The sequence below is a fragment of the Brassica napus genome, chromosome A3 (genome assembly GCF_020379485.1).
Source record: "Brassica napus cultivar Da-Ae chromosome A3, Da-Ae, whole genome shotgun sequence".
NCBI lineage: Eukaryota > Viridiplantae > Streptophyta > Magnoliopsida > Brassicales > Brassicaceae > Brassica > Brassica napus.
In genome coordinates, this window is record NC_063436.1 from 17,445,369 (window position 1) to 17,461,112 (window position 15,744).

A 15,744-nucleotide genomic window follows, 5' to 3' on the forward strand; every position below is an offset into this window, starting at 1 on the left:
TCGTTTTGGCACTTTATATATAAATACAAACGCAGAATGAGCTATATGACGGCGGCCAACGTGTTGTACAATATCTAGCACCTCTTATGAAAGGAAACAAATGAACAAGAGCACAAATAATGATACTAGCTAGTTTTATCGCTGCCAATTGGTTAGCCTTTTCTTTTACTATAAGGTAAGATTCTAAATGCATGGGTGGCACCGTCACCAAATTGAATATATATGACTCGAGTGGAGTAGTTTTTTTCTTTCTTTTTGGTTTCCTCGTTATGTTAGATATAAAAATTCAACGTAACTTGTATGGTTCAAAATACAAAAAAAAAGCTTTGTATTTGTGTTTACATGTTATACATCTCCCTTGACCAAATTTATTCTACACCCACTTATAATTAATGCATACATAAATAATATATCACCAATTGAAACTATTTCAATTTTTATGTTTCATAATTCTATAATTTACTTGAAAGTGGATCACGAAGATGGAAGTATATAATTAGGAAATTTAATTTGATTTTTCAGGTAAAGAAAGACGGACTGTTTTGACAAACAAGTATATATTCATACCAAAAAAACAAGTATTATATTGCATGATTGGCTTTTGTTGGCTAGATGGCCTTTCAATTAGAATGTTGAAAATTTTCCACTACTTCTCTATAAATCGTTTTCGATTGGTTTTCTTTTCAACTTTTGCATCAACATACCGCATAAATATATATACTAATATTAAAACCCATATATGTGTATAATTATCCACTAATTGTATTTTTGGATCATAAAGTAAGTTAGGGCATGCGGCACTGACAATGATTAATCCATTTAAATTATATTCATCAATCCATTTAATCAATGTAAACTATCTCATTACTTTTCTTACATGAAAAGCATCAAATCGAAAAGGAAAGAAAAGAAGATGCAATAGAAAAGTAACCTTTTTATTTCAAAACCTCAAATATTAATCAATGACTCAATCATAGCTCAGTTCTTTTAATGACAGTGTAAAGCTGTAAAAGTAATCAAACTGAAAGCAATTACGTTTAAATAAATAGAGAAAATACTCATATAATTTATTCAGCAATTTTGGTCACAAACATTTTCTGTGTATAACTAGTAATTCTGATCCATCAAGAGTAGAAAAATAGTGAAACTTATTACTTCAACGCAAAATAATGAACTAAATGAATTCAAATATGTCTATTGCTACTCCAGAGAGGTGTAGAAAACTACTAGTATAAAAAAACCTCTTTTTGTTGTTGAAAAAAAAACACTCTTTCTCAACGCTTTTCACAGAGCTTGTGAGCAGTTATACAGTATTTATCTTTTTGCCACAGCTTTACCAAAACTAAAATAAAAGATATATTTTCAAAAATTATATATTGTGGAAAGACCATTTAAAAAAAAAAAAAACATGGAAAACATATTTGCAGGTAATGATAAAAAGGACATATTGATCTTCGCTTGTAAAATATATATATATATATATATATATAAAGAGCAGAAAAATGCCATTTTTCTTAGCGGTAGGGTTCCTTTTTATTTTTTCTGTATTTTATTTTATACTTTGAATTTCAGGGCTTCAAATACACAAAGAGAGAGAGAGGATGATAATAGAGTTTCTCTTGTCCACAATCTCTCTCACTCTTCTCTCTCTTTCTACTTCTAGGTATATTGGATTTTCTTCCTTCTTATGTTTTCTTTCAAAATTGAATATGTCAAGTTATTGTTAATGTTCTGTGTAGTAATTTGTTGCTACTTCTATTTTATTTCATTGAGATGAATTCTTGTTGATTTAAAGCATGAACCAGGAAAGTGGATAGAGGTTGTCTCTTGGGTTGAAGCCAAAGAAGGAAGTTTATATATATATATATTTATACACACGAAAAAATTGAAGAAGGAAGTAAGATTTTTTTTTTAATATACAGGCTCATTTCTTGTATGTATATGTCTAATCTTCTCTTTTGTCTCCGTGTTTTTATCAGTATATGTCTATATGTGTCCATATGTATAGATCTGAATTTTTTTTTCTATTTTTTCTTCTCAGTGTTTTATTGATGATGAGCAAATATATCTTACTTCATCAGCAAGTACAACAACAACAACAAGAGGAGAATATGTCGAATTTAACTTCAGCATCTGGGGATCAAACAAGTGTCTCTTCAGGAAACAGAACTGAAGCAAGTGGTTCTAATTACTTCCCTCATCATCAACAACAACAACAACAACAACAACAAGAACAACAACAGTTCTTTGTTCCTGAATCTCAGCCTCAGAAGAAGAGGAGGAACCAACCAGGAAATCCAGGTTCGTATGAAAAGAATGGTTATAAAATAAATAATATACAACTTGTTCCTTGGTTTTGGAGTGATCAATTGTTACAATTATTTGATATTCTCATCTTTTTGGAAAATTATGGGTCTTCTACAAAAAATAATATTCTTTTTACACATTTTGTTCTATTATTGTTTTTTTGAAACACATATTCTTTTTACACATTTTGTTCTATTAATCATCTATATATATTCTAAACAAAGAAAACAAACTCAGTTTAAAAAACAAACGCACAACGTCATTATTTTTTTATCTAATTTCTAAGTTTTAAGTCATGTGTATTGTTCAAACTTTCTTGTGCCTGGTAATTATAGTTTTCCTCAACATAATTACTAGATTAAGTTAAAACAACAATCGCAACTTGCCCATAATACTGACAATGCTTTCAACTTTCAATATTTTTATCAGACCCAGAATCAGAAGTGATTGCTTTATCACCAAAGACACTAATGGCAAGAAACAGATTCGTGTGTGAGATCTGCAACAAAGGATTCCAAAGAGACCAGAATCTACAGCTTCACAAGAGAGGTCACAATCTGCCATGGAAGCTGAAACAACGATCCAACAAAGAAGTGATAAGGAAGAAAGTGTATGTTTGTCCAGAAGCAAGCTGTGTCCACCATGACCCAACTCGAGCTCTAGGTGACTTAACCGGAATCAAGAAGCATTTCTGTAGAAAGCATGGAGAGAAAAAGTGGAAATGTGACAAATGCTCAAAGAAATATGCTGTTCAGTCAGATTGTAAGGCTCATTCTAAGACTTGTGGCACCAAAGAATACAGATGTGACTGTGGCACTATCTTTTCTAGGTAAATAAACTCTTTATTTTCTTTCTATTAATTAGATGGCTTTAGAATATATATACAGGTCTATAGTTTTTTTTTTGAGCAACATATATGTCTATAGTAATTACAATTACGTACTTTTTTTGAATTTGGATATGTTGTGGTGTTGTAAGAACTAGAGGGACACATGCATGGTACAAAGTATTCTGTTTTGATATGAGTAATTTCATTTAATTTGAAAGAGGACAAGAATGGTAGCTCAAGAGAATCTTCATTTATAATATGAAACTAGTTCAGGGTACTTTTCTTCCTCTTAAAAAATATTATTGAATTTTTTCACCTTTTCTTGCATTAATCATTCATCTGAAAATACACATGTGATTGATACATGCTTTACATGGACCACATGACTTTCATAGCTTCTATCAACGTGACATTCTTTCGTATTAATTAAAATAGTTAATAGTTATTAATTATTTTATGGTTTTGTTGTTTGGTAAATAAACAGGAGGGATAGTTTCACAACTCATAGAGCATTTTGTGAAGCATTGGCAAAAGAGACTGCAAGAGAAGTAGTAATACCACAAGAACAGAATCATCAACCAAACCCTATTTTAGTTCACCAATCTACTTTTCATCATCAACATCATCATCAAGCACAACCAAACATGAACTTCTCTTCCTCGTCTCCCTCTTCCCACAACATCATCAATACCCTTCACTTCGAGATCAACAACAATGGTACTAACAATAGTAACACTAGTAGTAACCATCTCCATACATTTTCAGTGAAGAAAGAGCAACAACAAAGCAATGATCATATCATCAATTACCACCATCAAAACATCCCTCCTTGGCTTGCGCCTCAAGATCTCACATTTTCAAACCCTAACCCTAATAATGGGGGAGGAGGTTTGTTCTCTCTTGCAGCTTCTCCAGCCATGTCAGCCACCGCATTGCTCCAGAAAGCAGCCCAAATGGGTTCCAAAAAGACACCTCCTCTACCACCAACCACTGACTTCGAAAGGTCAGCTCATCATAACACCCTCACCACGACAATGGCGGCAATGATGACGTCACCTTCTGGATACATCAGCTCCAACAACAACAATCAAGTTTTGTTTCAAGGTTACAATGCCTCCGATTTTGATCACCACGGTGGAGAAGAAGCCTTCGACGACACGTTCAGCGCGTTCTTGAGGACAAATGCTGATACTACAACCGCAGGATCAGACAAGAAGAAAAGCGGTGGAGGAGGTGGAGTAGGAGAAGGTTTGACTAGAGACTTCTTGGGGATAAGACCGTTAATGTCTCATAACGAGATTCTAAGTATTGCCGGTCTCGGGAATTGCATCAGTGGTGCTGCTTCTAATCAGCTTCATCCAAAGCCTTGGCAGGGTTAGTTAGCATGCTTTGTTCATCATATACTTATGAATCTATCAAAATTTTATTATTAATATATATACTTATCTAGTTTTATATTTCTATAATCTTTTGTTTCCTTCTTTTGTTCTTTGTTTTATGAATTTTGTACGCTGAAAGTTCACCAAAGGAGAAATTAAAATTATTCATGTTTATACAGAAATATTTGATTCAAGTTACTTATTCGTCTATTTTACTTCTGATTTTTTTTTCGTTTATCAGACAATTTTTTTTTTTACGTATGCTAGGAGGTTTCTTAACTGATTGCTACGATTAAAGAAATATGTAAATACGTATATACTTTCATTTAGCTACACACATACATGAATTTCTGTAAAGCTACATATACGTCAGTTCTTACATAATTACGTACGTTGGTTAAATAATAAGTTGGTGTTCAATTTTTGCTATTGCAAAGAACGTGAAAATGGATAAAGCTAAAATAATTGTATAATTACATGTTTACTAAATTATCTGTATTTTCCCTACTAATGATCTCTCGTAAGTTACATGAATTATTACTCTCACTTATCATTTTTATGTATCCAGCTCAGTTTCATAATTTTACTGGATTCTTTCATGAAATAATTTAGTAAAATTATGAAACTTTAGATGGAAAAGTATAAGAGTATCTAAAAAAAAAAAATATCTCAGAGTCTCAACTTTAATTATCCTCCAAGCTAAACACTTTTTTTGTCATACGAAAGTTTAGATGGAAATGTTTTTTGGTTTGTATTTATGATCATTTACAAAATGATTAGGTACTTGATACCTTAAAGAAAAGTTAAAAAAAAAAAGTAGGAAAAGACGAGAGATTGAGCATGATTAATGCATGTATCTAAAGGATGGGTTTTTACTCTAATATAAGATACAGTCTCTTAGCTTTTAATTAAGAAAATTAAAAGACGTCTCTTAAATAAGAGATATAAGAAAATAAGAGATATAAAAAACGTTTTTTAGTTTTTCTAATTAAAAGTTAAAAGACTGTATTTTATATTACGCTAAAAACTTCGCTCTATCTACTTTAATCATGCTCTTATCATTAATCATGCTCTTATCATGTATGAAACGTGGCAAATGATGAAAAGCATAAAGTAAAGTGGAGGATATGCATTGGATTCGATCTAAGGGTGACTTATGCAAACGTATTGCTAAAATTGAAATGCAAAAATATAATTTATTTTTAGTTCTCATCTCATGCAGGCACACAAGTGGGATCAACAAAAGATAGGGACGCATCACGTTTTGCTTGGTGGCATGTATAAATCTCATGTACATCATCAGTAGATGTCACACATGGTCTGCCACAACTTTGTAATATGCTAGTGTTGGTTACACATTAAGACATTCATTAAATTGATGATTAATTTAGTTTTCACTTCGCAGCTCTTTATCAATTAATATTGAAAATTATGCATTACTATACAATTGAAAATTTATACTATCGATGACTGAAATTTTTAACTTATAGAATAATATCCCGGTATTATTAGAACTCATTTTGTCAAAATAAAATCCATTATTAATTTATTATGCTTCAGTTTGAATATACATAAAATTTACTTGGCTACAAGTTAAAATAATTTTTTGAATAGTTTCTTAAGAAAGATATATATTTTCACATGCAATAAAGTGTGGAAAATGACTGAAATAAATAAAGATGTCTTCTTGTTTTTCCACAAGGCTGATGTGACACATGTTTTGACAAATTTATTACTTATGATAGCTATATAACATTAATGCTTTTGATATCTTTTGTAAATTGTAAAATTCAAAACCAACAATACAATATGACAACCCTTTGACAATATTTATGCATTTGTTATATATATTGAGGGAAAATTATAATTTGATTTTAGTGACATAATTTACGACAAGACTAAGATTATAAATTAATATTTCACTGGAATCACATGACAGAAGTAGAAGAAATGGTAATAATTACCGCGATAAATGTAACGAGAATTCAGGTTCAATAAGATCGATGAGATAGTAGCCACCAGTTAACTACTAGTTATTTAGAGTGTATAGCTAGCATAAGATCACAAACGGCTGCTTACTGAGAAGTGTATTCATATGACCTTTTTATTTATTTATTCTTACGAATTTAAGCAAAAGAATTATATACTTCAAGACCAGATCTTTTATGTTGTCCAAAATAACAGTAAAGTAAAAAAAGTATAGATGTAAAAGGTGTCAAATACAGAAGGACCCATGAATTTGTCAATGTCATGATGAGTGTGGCATTTGTAAGGTTTGCTTTTTGTCTGGTTTTAATGAAGTGATCCCACAATCACTATTAACTTATTTGTTTCTGTTTGCATGTGAAAAAATAACTTTTACAAATCGTTACGTTATACACAGTAATGCTTGTAATTTTTTTACAACTTTGTTACATCAGTTAATTTCAATATTTCATACATGCAAAATACTATATATCAGGGCTGCCTTAGGTTCCTCTTTAACTAACTTTGCCTTAGCTTCTTATCAATTATATTTTGCATACAAAGTGATGAAGATGGTGGTCTATATAATGATGATGGTGTATTGTCTTGATCTATGGAGAAAAAGGAAAGAGCCACTGCTTAAAAGTATCTAGTACTGCTTATTTGACTCCATGTTTAACAGAACTGACGCCATTGCGTGTATGTGAAGGTATGAATTGTGATATAATCAAACCGGGTATCAACTTAAATCATAGCAGATGTTAGATGTGATTAACGTAAGAGTTCATGAGCAAGTAGAGAGATGAGAAAATTGTATTGAATCAAACCGGATTTGAATTCCTCGGTTAATTAAGCTAAATAGGAAATTAGGAATATCAGACGTAATGCAGCAAAAAGGCAACACATAAAAAATTCCGGATATTAAGTTCGGGATTTTGAACCCGACGTGAATCGAACACGCAACCTTCTGATCTGGAGTCAGACGCGCTACCATTGCGCCACGGATCCGGATGTTAAATGCTCTCACTTATCGAATGTTAGTCTCAGTTTAATTACATTCCTCTCACTAAAATTTACAAGGGCTTTCTTTATAACGTGCACTATATATATTCTTCTATACAAAAACCAGCAAGTTCTATTCTTCATGGTCTGTCATGATTAAGTGGTAATTGGTTCTTTGCTTTATTTTCTTACTAGTATATCATCCCGTGCCAAGCACGGGTTGCATTTTTTGTGAGTACATATATATATATATATTTTTTGCTTGCATATAAAATATCATACGTGATATATTCAGTTTTAACTATATTTTAATAAGTTGTTTCTGAAATATAAATTTCTTTAGGAATAAAGCAATAAAACAATAATATTAAACATGTATGTAATAGTCAAATATAGATTAGGAAACAAATAGTCGTTGATACCTTTTTGTATCATCATAGTTGTTGATATCTTTTTCTTCGGTATAGTTTAGCGTTTTCTGTTTTTCCACATCTTTGAAAGCAGCATCACATGTGTTAGCCACAAGATAATTTTTTTTCAAGGCTACAGAAACGAAATAGAAAAGTTTATAAGCTAACATAAGAGAGGTAATCAGAGAAGAAACAATGATACACTTGTTTTCAGATTATATATTATTTACTATGTTTGTTGCAGAGAAAGCTCTTTCATTCTTATGAATTCTTAGTTTTTTTCTTTTATCTTCTTCATGTTTCAGTTTTGGGGAATGCAAAAGCAAGATAACAGTTAATTTCCTAAAGATAAGCCATATATGAACTTATTTGTAAATACTAAATACCAATGTTACCTTGATTGTTGACGATTAAAACATGAGTACATTCACATGTCATATTCAACCTGAAATTAACAATTAAAAGATTATTACTTGTATGATGTTTGCATCAGTCGAAGATTTGAACAGAGAGAAAACAAAAAATATGATGCATTGGAGGAGAAGAGATAAATGCAGTTTTAAATCTGATTATATCAATGAACGTGGTGGTGATATGGGAGAAAATTTAGGAATGTAGTTATTTGAATTTATTAATTTTTAAAACTGGATCGAAATATTTTGTTTTAGGCAATTAGTTTTTTTTTATATTTATTATTATTGTTAAAGTATTCCATGTGTCAAAATTTGATTGACAAAGTGACTTGTGATTTAGTATATAAGGGATCTCTGATGTTCAAAAAAAAAAAAAAAAAAAAAAAAAAATTCTCTGATCTCTCTGGCCAATGCGTATTAGATAAGAACTAAGAGTGGGAGCCAATTTGAGAATATGTTTAATATGAAGCTGGTGACAAAGCAGGGCGAAACATTAGCCTCAGCCCTCAAATTTTAAATGACTAATATGTATACGTATTAATAATCTATCCTCAGTCCGTTATGTTTTAATTATCTCATTGACTGGCTGGCTCAGTGGCTTGTGGCTAATGTGAGAATTATATGAATATTGTGTGTTTTCAGACTGTTGATGGACAGAAGCTAAAGCTGGAAGAATCACAGAGGTGGCTCGAGCAAAGAAGGTGAAATCTTGTTTCTGCGTTAGTTTTCTCATGGAAATTGATGTGACCTTATTGGAATAAACCTTCAGTTACTGTTACATATTTTTTCTTCCCGAGTTACACATATAGGATTGTGAAATAAGATCGTTGAATAATAAATAAAAATAGGCCCATGAATAATATAAAAGAAAGGCATTATCATAAATAGGCCCATTTATATAACGCATAACATACAAACAAATAGAACTAGGCTTGTTAAAGCTTTTAGCGACATGAAGTGAACAGTCCCACATCGTTCAGGCGAGGAAAAGAAGCTGTGTTTATATGGCGACAGAGTCACGAAGATGATTGTCTCTTCGGGGACATCCGATAAAATTGGAACGATACAGAGAAGATTAGCATGGCCCCTGCGCAAGGATGACACGCACAAATCGAGAAATGGTCCAAATTTTTTTTTTCCTTTTTTTTTCAAATCGGTTTCTTCTTCCTCTGTTCCTCTGTGTTTTGCTTTTAGAGTTTCCTGCGTTATGTTCTTCTGGGTTTTCGATTTTTAGTTTCTTTTTGTTTTCTGGAACCGTGACTGATGTTTTGGGATTCAAATCTGAAATAGAAAGTCGGTAGGTTTGAGGAAGAAACACGATTTTACAATGTGTCAGAGAGTTTGCAATAGTTCAGTTTTGAAGTAATATTTACCAAGACAATCCGACATGGTTGTTGTTGCGGTTCTCATTGTCGGAAACGTTTTAATGTAGAAAAAACAGAGCTCTTGTTTTAAAATCATGTTTTCGAAATTATACACGACCGCAGGATACAAGTTGCATTCCACAAAGTTTATAATTAAGGAACATCAATTTAAATAGAAAGTTTAAAACTTTGTAACCAATTTAAATCGAAGAAAGTTAAACAACTTTGTAAAGGAAACAAACAAAACATCAAAAAGAGAAAGCTTTGAATGTTATTTGTAGAGAAGGTCACATCATCACATGCCCATGCCAGCCATATCAGGGACATGCTTCTGAGTTTTCTCCTCTGCCTTCACAAGCACTGATGCCTCTGTTGTTGTCAATAGCAAAGAAACGCTGCGATGCAAGACACAAACACACACATGAATCATAACTTAGTTTTTACTTCTAAAGAAACAAAAACAGTTGAGTTTTGGAGACTCTCTCTTCTTACCTAGCAGCATCGGTTAAGGCGGTTTTGATAACCTTAACCGGGTCTATGATTCCAGCTTTCACCATATCAACATACGAACCTACACAAAACAAACACGACAGAAACATTCAGAGTCTGATGAAGTTTGCGCTTTTGAGATGTTCAAAAAAGCAATCTCACTCTCACCTTTAGAAGCATCGAAACCGAAGTTGCAATCGTCTTGCTCTAATAATTTGCCAACCACTAAAGAACCATCGTAACCAGCATTTGCAGCTATTGTCAATGCAGGAGCCTACACAACATTACAAAACTTCTTGTCACGGTTTCATAGTTTTTGGACTAAAAAAGATTTTTCATTGGAAGAAGTTAAGAGATTAAAACCTTGAGAGCATTCTGAACTATCTGAACACCTCTTCTTTGATCCTCGTTTTGAGTTTCAAGGTTGTCTAAAGCCTTTGTAGCGTATAACAGAGCCACACCACCACCTAATAAGCAATATGACAGAAACAATTAAAGGAAGTATATAGAGAGAAACAGAAAATAGTATTTTACTTACCAGGTACGATGCCTTCTTCTACGGCTGCTCTTGTAGCATTCAAAGCATCAGTGACTCTGTCTTTTCTTTCTCCAACTTCAGCTTCACTTGCTCCTCCCACCTAACGTAAGAACCAGACATACATCAGCTACTTCGCCATGTAAGAGTTTTAAACAAAATTGACTGATGGGTGATTGACTAACCTTGAAGACTGCAACACCACCTGATAGTTTTGAGAGTCGTTCTTGCGTTTTCTCTTTATCAAATGTGGATGTGCTCTTCTCGTTCGCTGACCTTAACTGTACAGCATGAGGATGAAATGAATTAGCTTTTACTGTAATACAATGAGCAAGATTCATGAAAGAGACAGTGTAAGAAACATTCATATTACCTCTTCACATCTTTCTTCTATCAGCTTCTTGTCGCCACCACCGTGGAGGATGAGAGTATCATCACGAGAGATAGTGACCTTATTCAAACCATTTGTATTAGATTAGCATCTAAAGCAGAAACTCTAATCTATATATATATGTATATTTTCTCCTCTTACCTTCTTTGCAGTTCCAAGCAATTCAGGACGAATTTTGTCAAGAGTTAGACCACGCTCCTCGGAGATAACCTGCGCGTAAGCCAGTGCGTTAGAAAATGAAAAAAAGAAACAGTGAGACAAACATAAACACATGTTGTTTCTTGGGAAACTTTTACCTCTGCACCAGTAAGAACTGCAAGATCATCTAAGCTTGCTTTCCTGTTGTCACCAAAACCTGGAGCCTTGATAGCGCAAACCTTAAGCCCAGCATGATGCTTGTTGAGAATAAGCATAGCTAATGCATCACTCTCTACATCTTCTGCTACAACAAGAAGTGGCCTGCTGCTCTGCACAACCACAATCCATAAGAGAAACAAGTGAGCGGTTACTTCTAGCAGAAAAGTTCTTCTACAAACAGGACTTAATAATAGGTAATCAAGGGATGGCATTACCTTCACAGCTGCCTCTAGAACTTTCAACAGCGAGTTCATGTCTGAAACCTTCTTCTCGTGGATGAGGATGATGGGATTCTCAAGCTCCTGGAAGACAACACACGTTTAGTCCAACAACCTTTCTTTGCCTTCACATAAGACTAAACAGAAAGAAATGAACTTACGCATTTCTGAGTCTTTTCATCTGTGATGAAGTAAGGAGAGATGTAACCTCTGGCTAGCTTCATTCCTTCCACTACTTCTAGCTCGTTCTCTAACGTGTTCCCATCCTGCGTAAATTAAGAAAGATAATAAGTCAATCATCATCCGATCCAGTTACAAGGCATGAGAAGCAAAGTAAGCTTACAGCGACAGTGATAACTCCTTCCTTTCCAACTTTCTCCATGGCTCTTGCAATTAATTCCCCAATCTCACGCTCTCCGTTTGCAGATATAGTAGCAACCTGTCAAAATAACAAATGCCATGGCAGTAAGAGATCAACTTCTGGTTATAATCATGACAATGAACCTGTTTTTAAATTCACCTGTGTGATCTCTTCTGGGGTGCTGATCATAACAGCTCTGCTTTTCAAATCAGAGACAACAGCATCAATAGCCATGTTTATGCCACTACGCAGATCCATCACATTCACACCAGCAGCCACCGACTTGCAACCTTCGGTGAGTATCGCCTGAGTCAAAACAGTCGCACAAGTGGTTCCTTTACAGCACAAAAGAAAGCAAACAGAAATTAAGACTGTCTCTGCATCGTGTTTTAAAGATAGTAAAAACGTATCAAAGATGTTATACTAACTGAAGAGAGGGAATCAAGTCAATTTACCATCTCCAGCAACCTTGTTAGTGGCATTAGCGACCTGTTTAACGAGCTCAGCACCCATGTTCTTAGCATTTGACTCAAATGAAATGCTTTTGGCGACGGTGACACCATCCTTTGTGATCTTTGGTGCGCCATAGCTGCTCTCAATTATCACATTCCTTCCCTAAACCAATAAAGATATTGAGATTGATCTTTGCACTGCATTGATGATATATAAACCTTCTGAAAAAAAAAATATAAACTACCTTTGGGCCCATAGTGACCTTGACAGCTTCAGCAACCTCGGATACACCTTGCAACATAGCTGCACGAGCCCCAACCCCAAAACTGATGTCCTTAGCCACATAGTTTCTGCTGCTTATTATCCTTCCAGAAACCTTTATGGTAAGAGAGAACACCAAAACATACATTTATTAAATAACTGAAGCTAGAACCTAGAAGATCTTCAACATCATTTGGACCTACTAAAAACCAGAGAACGTTTGCAAATTCAGAAGCTCAAAGGTAGAAACTTTTTGATGCAAATCCCTAAATTTTTGTTTCATTGCATCAGTGATGCAACATTTCTAGCAGTATCTCGATTACAAACAGGAATGCTCAATATTGAAATGTAATCAAATTTGAAATAAGATCTATAGTGAGTTCAGGAGCTCACCAGTTTCCGGGAAGTAGAGGAGCTGCAAGACAATTAAACCCAGAAAGATCAGTGAGTGTAGTAAGTTAATGGAATAAGGTCAGTGAGTGAAACGTACCCAATTGAAGAAGATAACTTTGACAGCACTCTGTACATTTTCGCTGGCAGAGAAGTAGATTCAGACAAAGAGGGGCTTCAAAGGGTTTAGGGTTTTTACTATCACACGATCAGAATATGAATTAGATTAAAAAAAAAAAAAAGAATAAAGTCTGGAACTTTCCGTCTTAGTGGGTCAGCTCTGTTTCTGAAACTCCAAGATTAGGTTTTTCGTTCTTCCATAGGCCCATTTTACATTCTAATGGCCCAAACCACATCACTATAGAACTCACTCTCACTCACAGGCAAAATGATTAGTATATTCTTGTGTGTGGGGGCATTAGAATGCTTGTGTAGGAACATACATAAGGGCGGCTTTGGCACCCTCCAAGATTGTACCAATGTTGATCAGATGGCTCTACAGTTCAACACCAAAAATGAGAGCTACCCTTTTGTAAAGGTAACGAAATTTTAAAGTTGCTACTTTCAAGGTTCATGGGCTCTCGGACAAACAGCTTAAGCTTTGCCTAGTTCTTTGTTCTATGAGCTTGTGTCAATGGTAACGGATTTTTCTGGAGTAGAACCAGAGCTGCTGCTGTTGCTTTCACTTTCTCCATTGGCTTAAGGCCAAGTTCATTTGATAATGTTGCTTCTTTGACCAGTCCGTTTATACTGCTAACAGTTTGGTTCACATTAACAACTGTCTGTTAACTGTTTATATTTTGTTCGGGTCAGTAAGTTGTCTGGCAAAGTCTATAACTGTTGGTTGCTCGATCCATGTACCCTTAAGGCCAGATATTAGAAAAAAAAAATAGAATAAGATTACTTCTATTTCTAAAATTGCGAAACTGAAAAACTTTATCATCCCCCACACTTGAGATTTGATATAATAAAAAAGATAATCAGCTTAAAAAATTGACCAAGATAGAGGTAGTCTTTATCTTGAAGATGAAGTCTCAATGGTGTTCCATCCACCTATGGCTATGACTATTGTGCCTCTGTGTTGTCCCTCTTTTTTTTTATTGCAATATATCAAGCAAAAATATCATCTGCAAACAATGGTTCTTCACCATTCACAGAATCTCCTTCAGGTGCACACTCAATTTGCTCATAGTTAAGTTGCCTAGACGCTTCATACACAGCAACACCAACACTCACCGACAGATTCAGACATCTCACATACGTTTCCACCATCGGTATACGTATGGTCCCTCCTCCATATAACTCCCTTTTGCAGTCTGACAGCGCTTCCGGAGGTAGACCGCTTGTCTCTGACCCGAACAAGAGGTAATCGCCTCTTCTGTATGAAAATTCCTGCATCAAACAAGTTCTGACAGTTCAGGACAAAGCATTCTCTCTTGACGCTGTTCAGACATGCAATGGACTCATTTCATTTTAGGAATATCAATTCAACTTTTTCTAACCAATTTTCAGCTACCTAATTTCAAAATGGCGGTTGCTAACAAACGCAGTGAGGTCTAGGGGTCACGCAACTTACTGAATGTATCTTTGTTCCTCTTTTGGTGAAAGCTATCATCCGTTTCTCTCCCTCCTAAGACAAACATAGACATAACAAGTCAGACATCATATCCAGGGAACTGAAATTAGAAGTGTTGAGGTGATCGAGAAACCTGTTGCCGGAAATATTCTTGAAACTCAGCCCATGAGCTGTGCGCTTTGACAACCACAAAGCTAAATGCTTTATGTTAAGGGGCATGAATCTCACAACCTCTTTAAACTTTTAATAATAACATATGAGATGCTTATGCAAGGGAAGTAAACCAACAAAACTAAAAATAGGTGAGGGATACGGCCAATAGTCCAAACCAGCTCGCTTTACTTTGGCGTCATCCACTTGAAAACCTAATGGCTGAAGCAGGATGGATCAGATGAACACTTGGAAACAATGAATCAACTAATATAAGGAGATAACATGAATGTACCCCAACTAAATGCAGACCAACAGCTGAAGCTGCACATGTTCTTGCAATGCAACCTGTGTTTCCAGGAATCTGTCAAATGAAGGAGACACGAGTAGATATCTATATAAGCCACTACAAGTTTCTGAAGACGCCACTACCAAACCAAAACAATGCAGTAGTAACGTTTATTTGTTCGTATTGTTTTAATGATTGAGCGTAACCTGGGGAGAGACCAATACTACTTGAAGAAGCTTACTCCTCGCATCTTCTTTAACTCCTTCTCCTGCCCCACGCGGCAGGGCATTACTTCTCTTGTCCTTGTCCGAGAGAGGAGGAGGAGACAGAATCTTGGAGGAAAATGAAGTGATGGAGAGAGACAGCTTGCGCTTGAGGTTGAGATGAGTTAAGCCAAGAGAAGGCAAGAGACGGTCACTTGACTGGTGCCGGAGATGAAACGGCCTTGAAGCTATAAAGAAGCTCAGACTGCTCCGGCCGCAACTCCCCATTCTTCCCAGCCAACCTACTTCCTTCCTTCCTTCCTCCGCAGATATTGTTTCAGCACGCTTTGAAAATAATATCATTTGGGCCTAAATTGTCAATATCTAGGCCCATTTATTATT

At 34.7% G+C, this 15,744-nt stretch overlaps 3 protein-coding genes and 2 non-coding genes across 9 annotated transcripts; 2 read left to right on the forward strand and 3 right to left on the reverse strand.

The window, feature by feature from the left end:
• Positions 1 to 1,524: 1,524 nt before the first annotated feature.
• LOC106390459 (protein indeterminate-domain 11) lies at positions 1,525 to 5,912 on the forward strand. Of its 5 annotated transcripts, none has more exons than XM_013830929.3 (6): positions 1,526 to 1,663; positions 1,796 to 1,897; positions 2,042 to 2,301; positions 2,737 to 3,136; positions 3,621 to 4,510; positions 5,738 to 5,912. In XM_013830929.3, exons 3-6 carry the CDS (start codon positions 2,052 to 2,054, stop codon positions 5,797 to 5,799), a joined length of 1,602 nt encoding a protein of 533 aa, XP_013686383.2. In that variant the 5' UTR covers positions 1,526 to 1,663; positions 1,796 to 1,897; positions 2,042 to 2,051; the 3' UTR covers positions 5,800 to 5,912. The 5 variants fall into 5 exon arrangements, with proteins under 5 accessions (XP_013686381.3, XP_022572115.2, XP_013686383.2 ...); XM_013830930.3 differs by having other exon boundaries at positions 1,536 to 1,663; positions 1,806 to 1,897; XM_013830927.3 differs by lacking the exon at positions 1,796 to 1,897 and having other exon boundaries at positions 1,525 to 1,663; positions 5,722 to 5,912.
• Positions 5,913 to 7,416: 1,504 nt separating this feature from the next.
• On the reverse strand, positions 7,417 to 7,488 carry TRNAW-CCA. The gene has a single exon. It is a non-coding gene; the product is annotated as a tRNA-Trp (tRNA).
• Positions 7,489 to 9,335: 1,847 nt separating this feature from the next.
• Positions 9,336 to 9,438, forward strand: LOC125607687. The gene has a single exon (XR_007338760.1). It is a non-coding gene; the product is annotated as a U6 spliceosomal RNA (small nuclear RNA).
• Positions 9,439 to 9,805: 367 nt separating this feature from the next.
• Positions 9,806 to 13,362, reverse strand: LOC106390458 (chaperonin CPN60-like 2, mitochondrial). The gene is made up of 17 exons (XM_013830925.3): positions 13,225 to 13,362; positions 13,128 to 13,149; positions 12,718 to 12,849; positions 12,476 to 12,635; positions 12,180 to 12,355; positions 12,003 to 12,098; positions 11,821 to 11,925; positions 11,657 to 11,743; positions 11,381 to 11,551; positions 11,226 to 11,294; positions 11,067 to 11,144; positions 10,879 to 10,974; positions 10,697 to 10,796; positions 10,522 to 10,625; positions 10,327 to 10,432; positions 10,162 to 10,240; positions 9,806 to 10,064 (listed from the first exon to the last, which is right to left on the reverse strand). The coding sequence occupies exons 1-17, from the start codon at positions 13,260 to 13,262 to the stop codon at positions 9,965 to 9,967; spliced, it is 1,719 nt and encodes a 572-aa protein (XP_013686379.1). The 5' UTR covers positions 13,263 to 13,362; the 3' UTR covers positions 9,806 to 9,964.
• Positions 13,363 to 13,982: 620 nt separating this feature from the next.
• On the reverse strand, positions 13,983 to 15,682 carry LOC106390452 (putative tRNA (cytidine(34)-2'-O)-methyltransferase). The gene is made up of 6 exons (XM_013830910.3): positions 15,346 to 15,682; positions 15,146 to 15,214; positions 15,014 to 15,072; positions 14,834 to 14,894; positions 14,701 to 14,754; positions 13,983 to 14,516 (listed from the first exon to the last, which is right to left on the reverse strand). The coding sequence occupies exons 1-6, from the start codon at positions 15,628 to 15,630 to the stop codon at positions 14,235 to 14,237; spliced, it is 810 nt and encodes a 269-aa protein (XP_013686364.1). The 5' UTR covers positions 15,631 to 15,682; the 3' UTR covers positions 13,983 to 14,234.
• Positions 15,683 to 15,744: the final 62 nt, after the last annotated feature.

Bases quoted from the DNA above. Each gene is read 5' to 3' on its own strand.
- LOC106390459 (XM_022716394.2), top strand. From the start codon at position 1,602: ATGATAATAGAGTTTCTCTTGTCCACAATCTCTCTCACTCTTCTCTCT. The intron at 2,302-2,736 runs GTTCGTATGAAA...TATTTTTATCAG, and splicing joins GAACCAACCAGGAAATCCAG to ACCCAGAATCAGAAGTGATT. The intron at 4,511-5,737 runs GTTAGTTAGCAT...CATCTCATGCAG, and splicing joins TCATCCAAAGCCTTGGCAGG to GCACACAAGTGGGATCAACA.
- LOC106390458 (XM_013830925.3), bottom strand. From the start codon at position 13,262: ATGTACAGAGTGCTGTCAAAGTTATCTTCTTCAATTGG. The intron at 10,975-11,066 runs GTAATATGAATG...CATGCTGTACAG, and splicing joins TAGAAGAAAGATGTGAAGAG to TTAAGGTCAGCGAACGAGAA. The intron at 10,433-10,521 runs GTTTTAATCTCT...AATGTTGTGTAG, and splicing joins TAGTTCAGAATGCTCTCAAG to GCTCCTGCATTGACAATAGC.
- LOC106390452 (XM_013830910.3), bottom strand. From the start codon at position 15,630: ATGGGGAGTTGCGGCCGGAGCAGTCTGAGCTTCTTTATAGCTTCAAGG. The intron at 15,215-15,345 runs GTTACGCTCAAT...TTCATTTGACAG, and splicing joins TAGTATTGGTCTCTCCCCAG to ATTCCTGGAAACACAGGTTG. The intron at 14,517-14,700 runs GTAAGTTGCGTG...TGTTTGATGCAG, and splicing joins GAGGAACAAAGATACATTCA to GAATTTTCATACAGAAGAGG.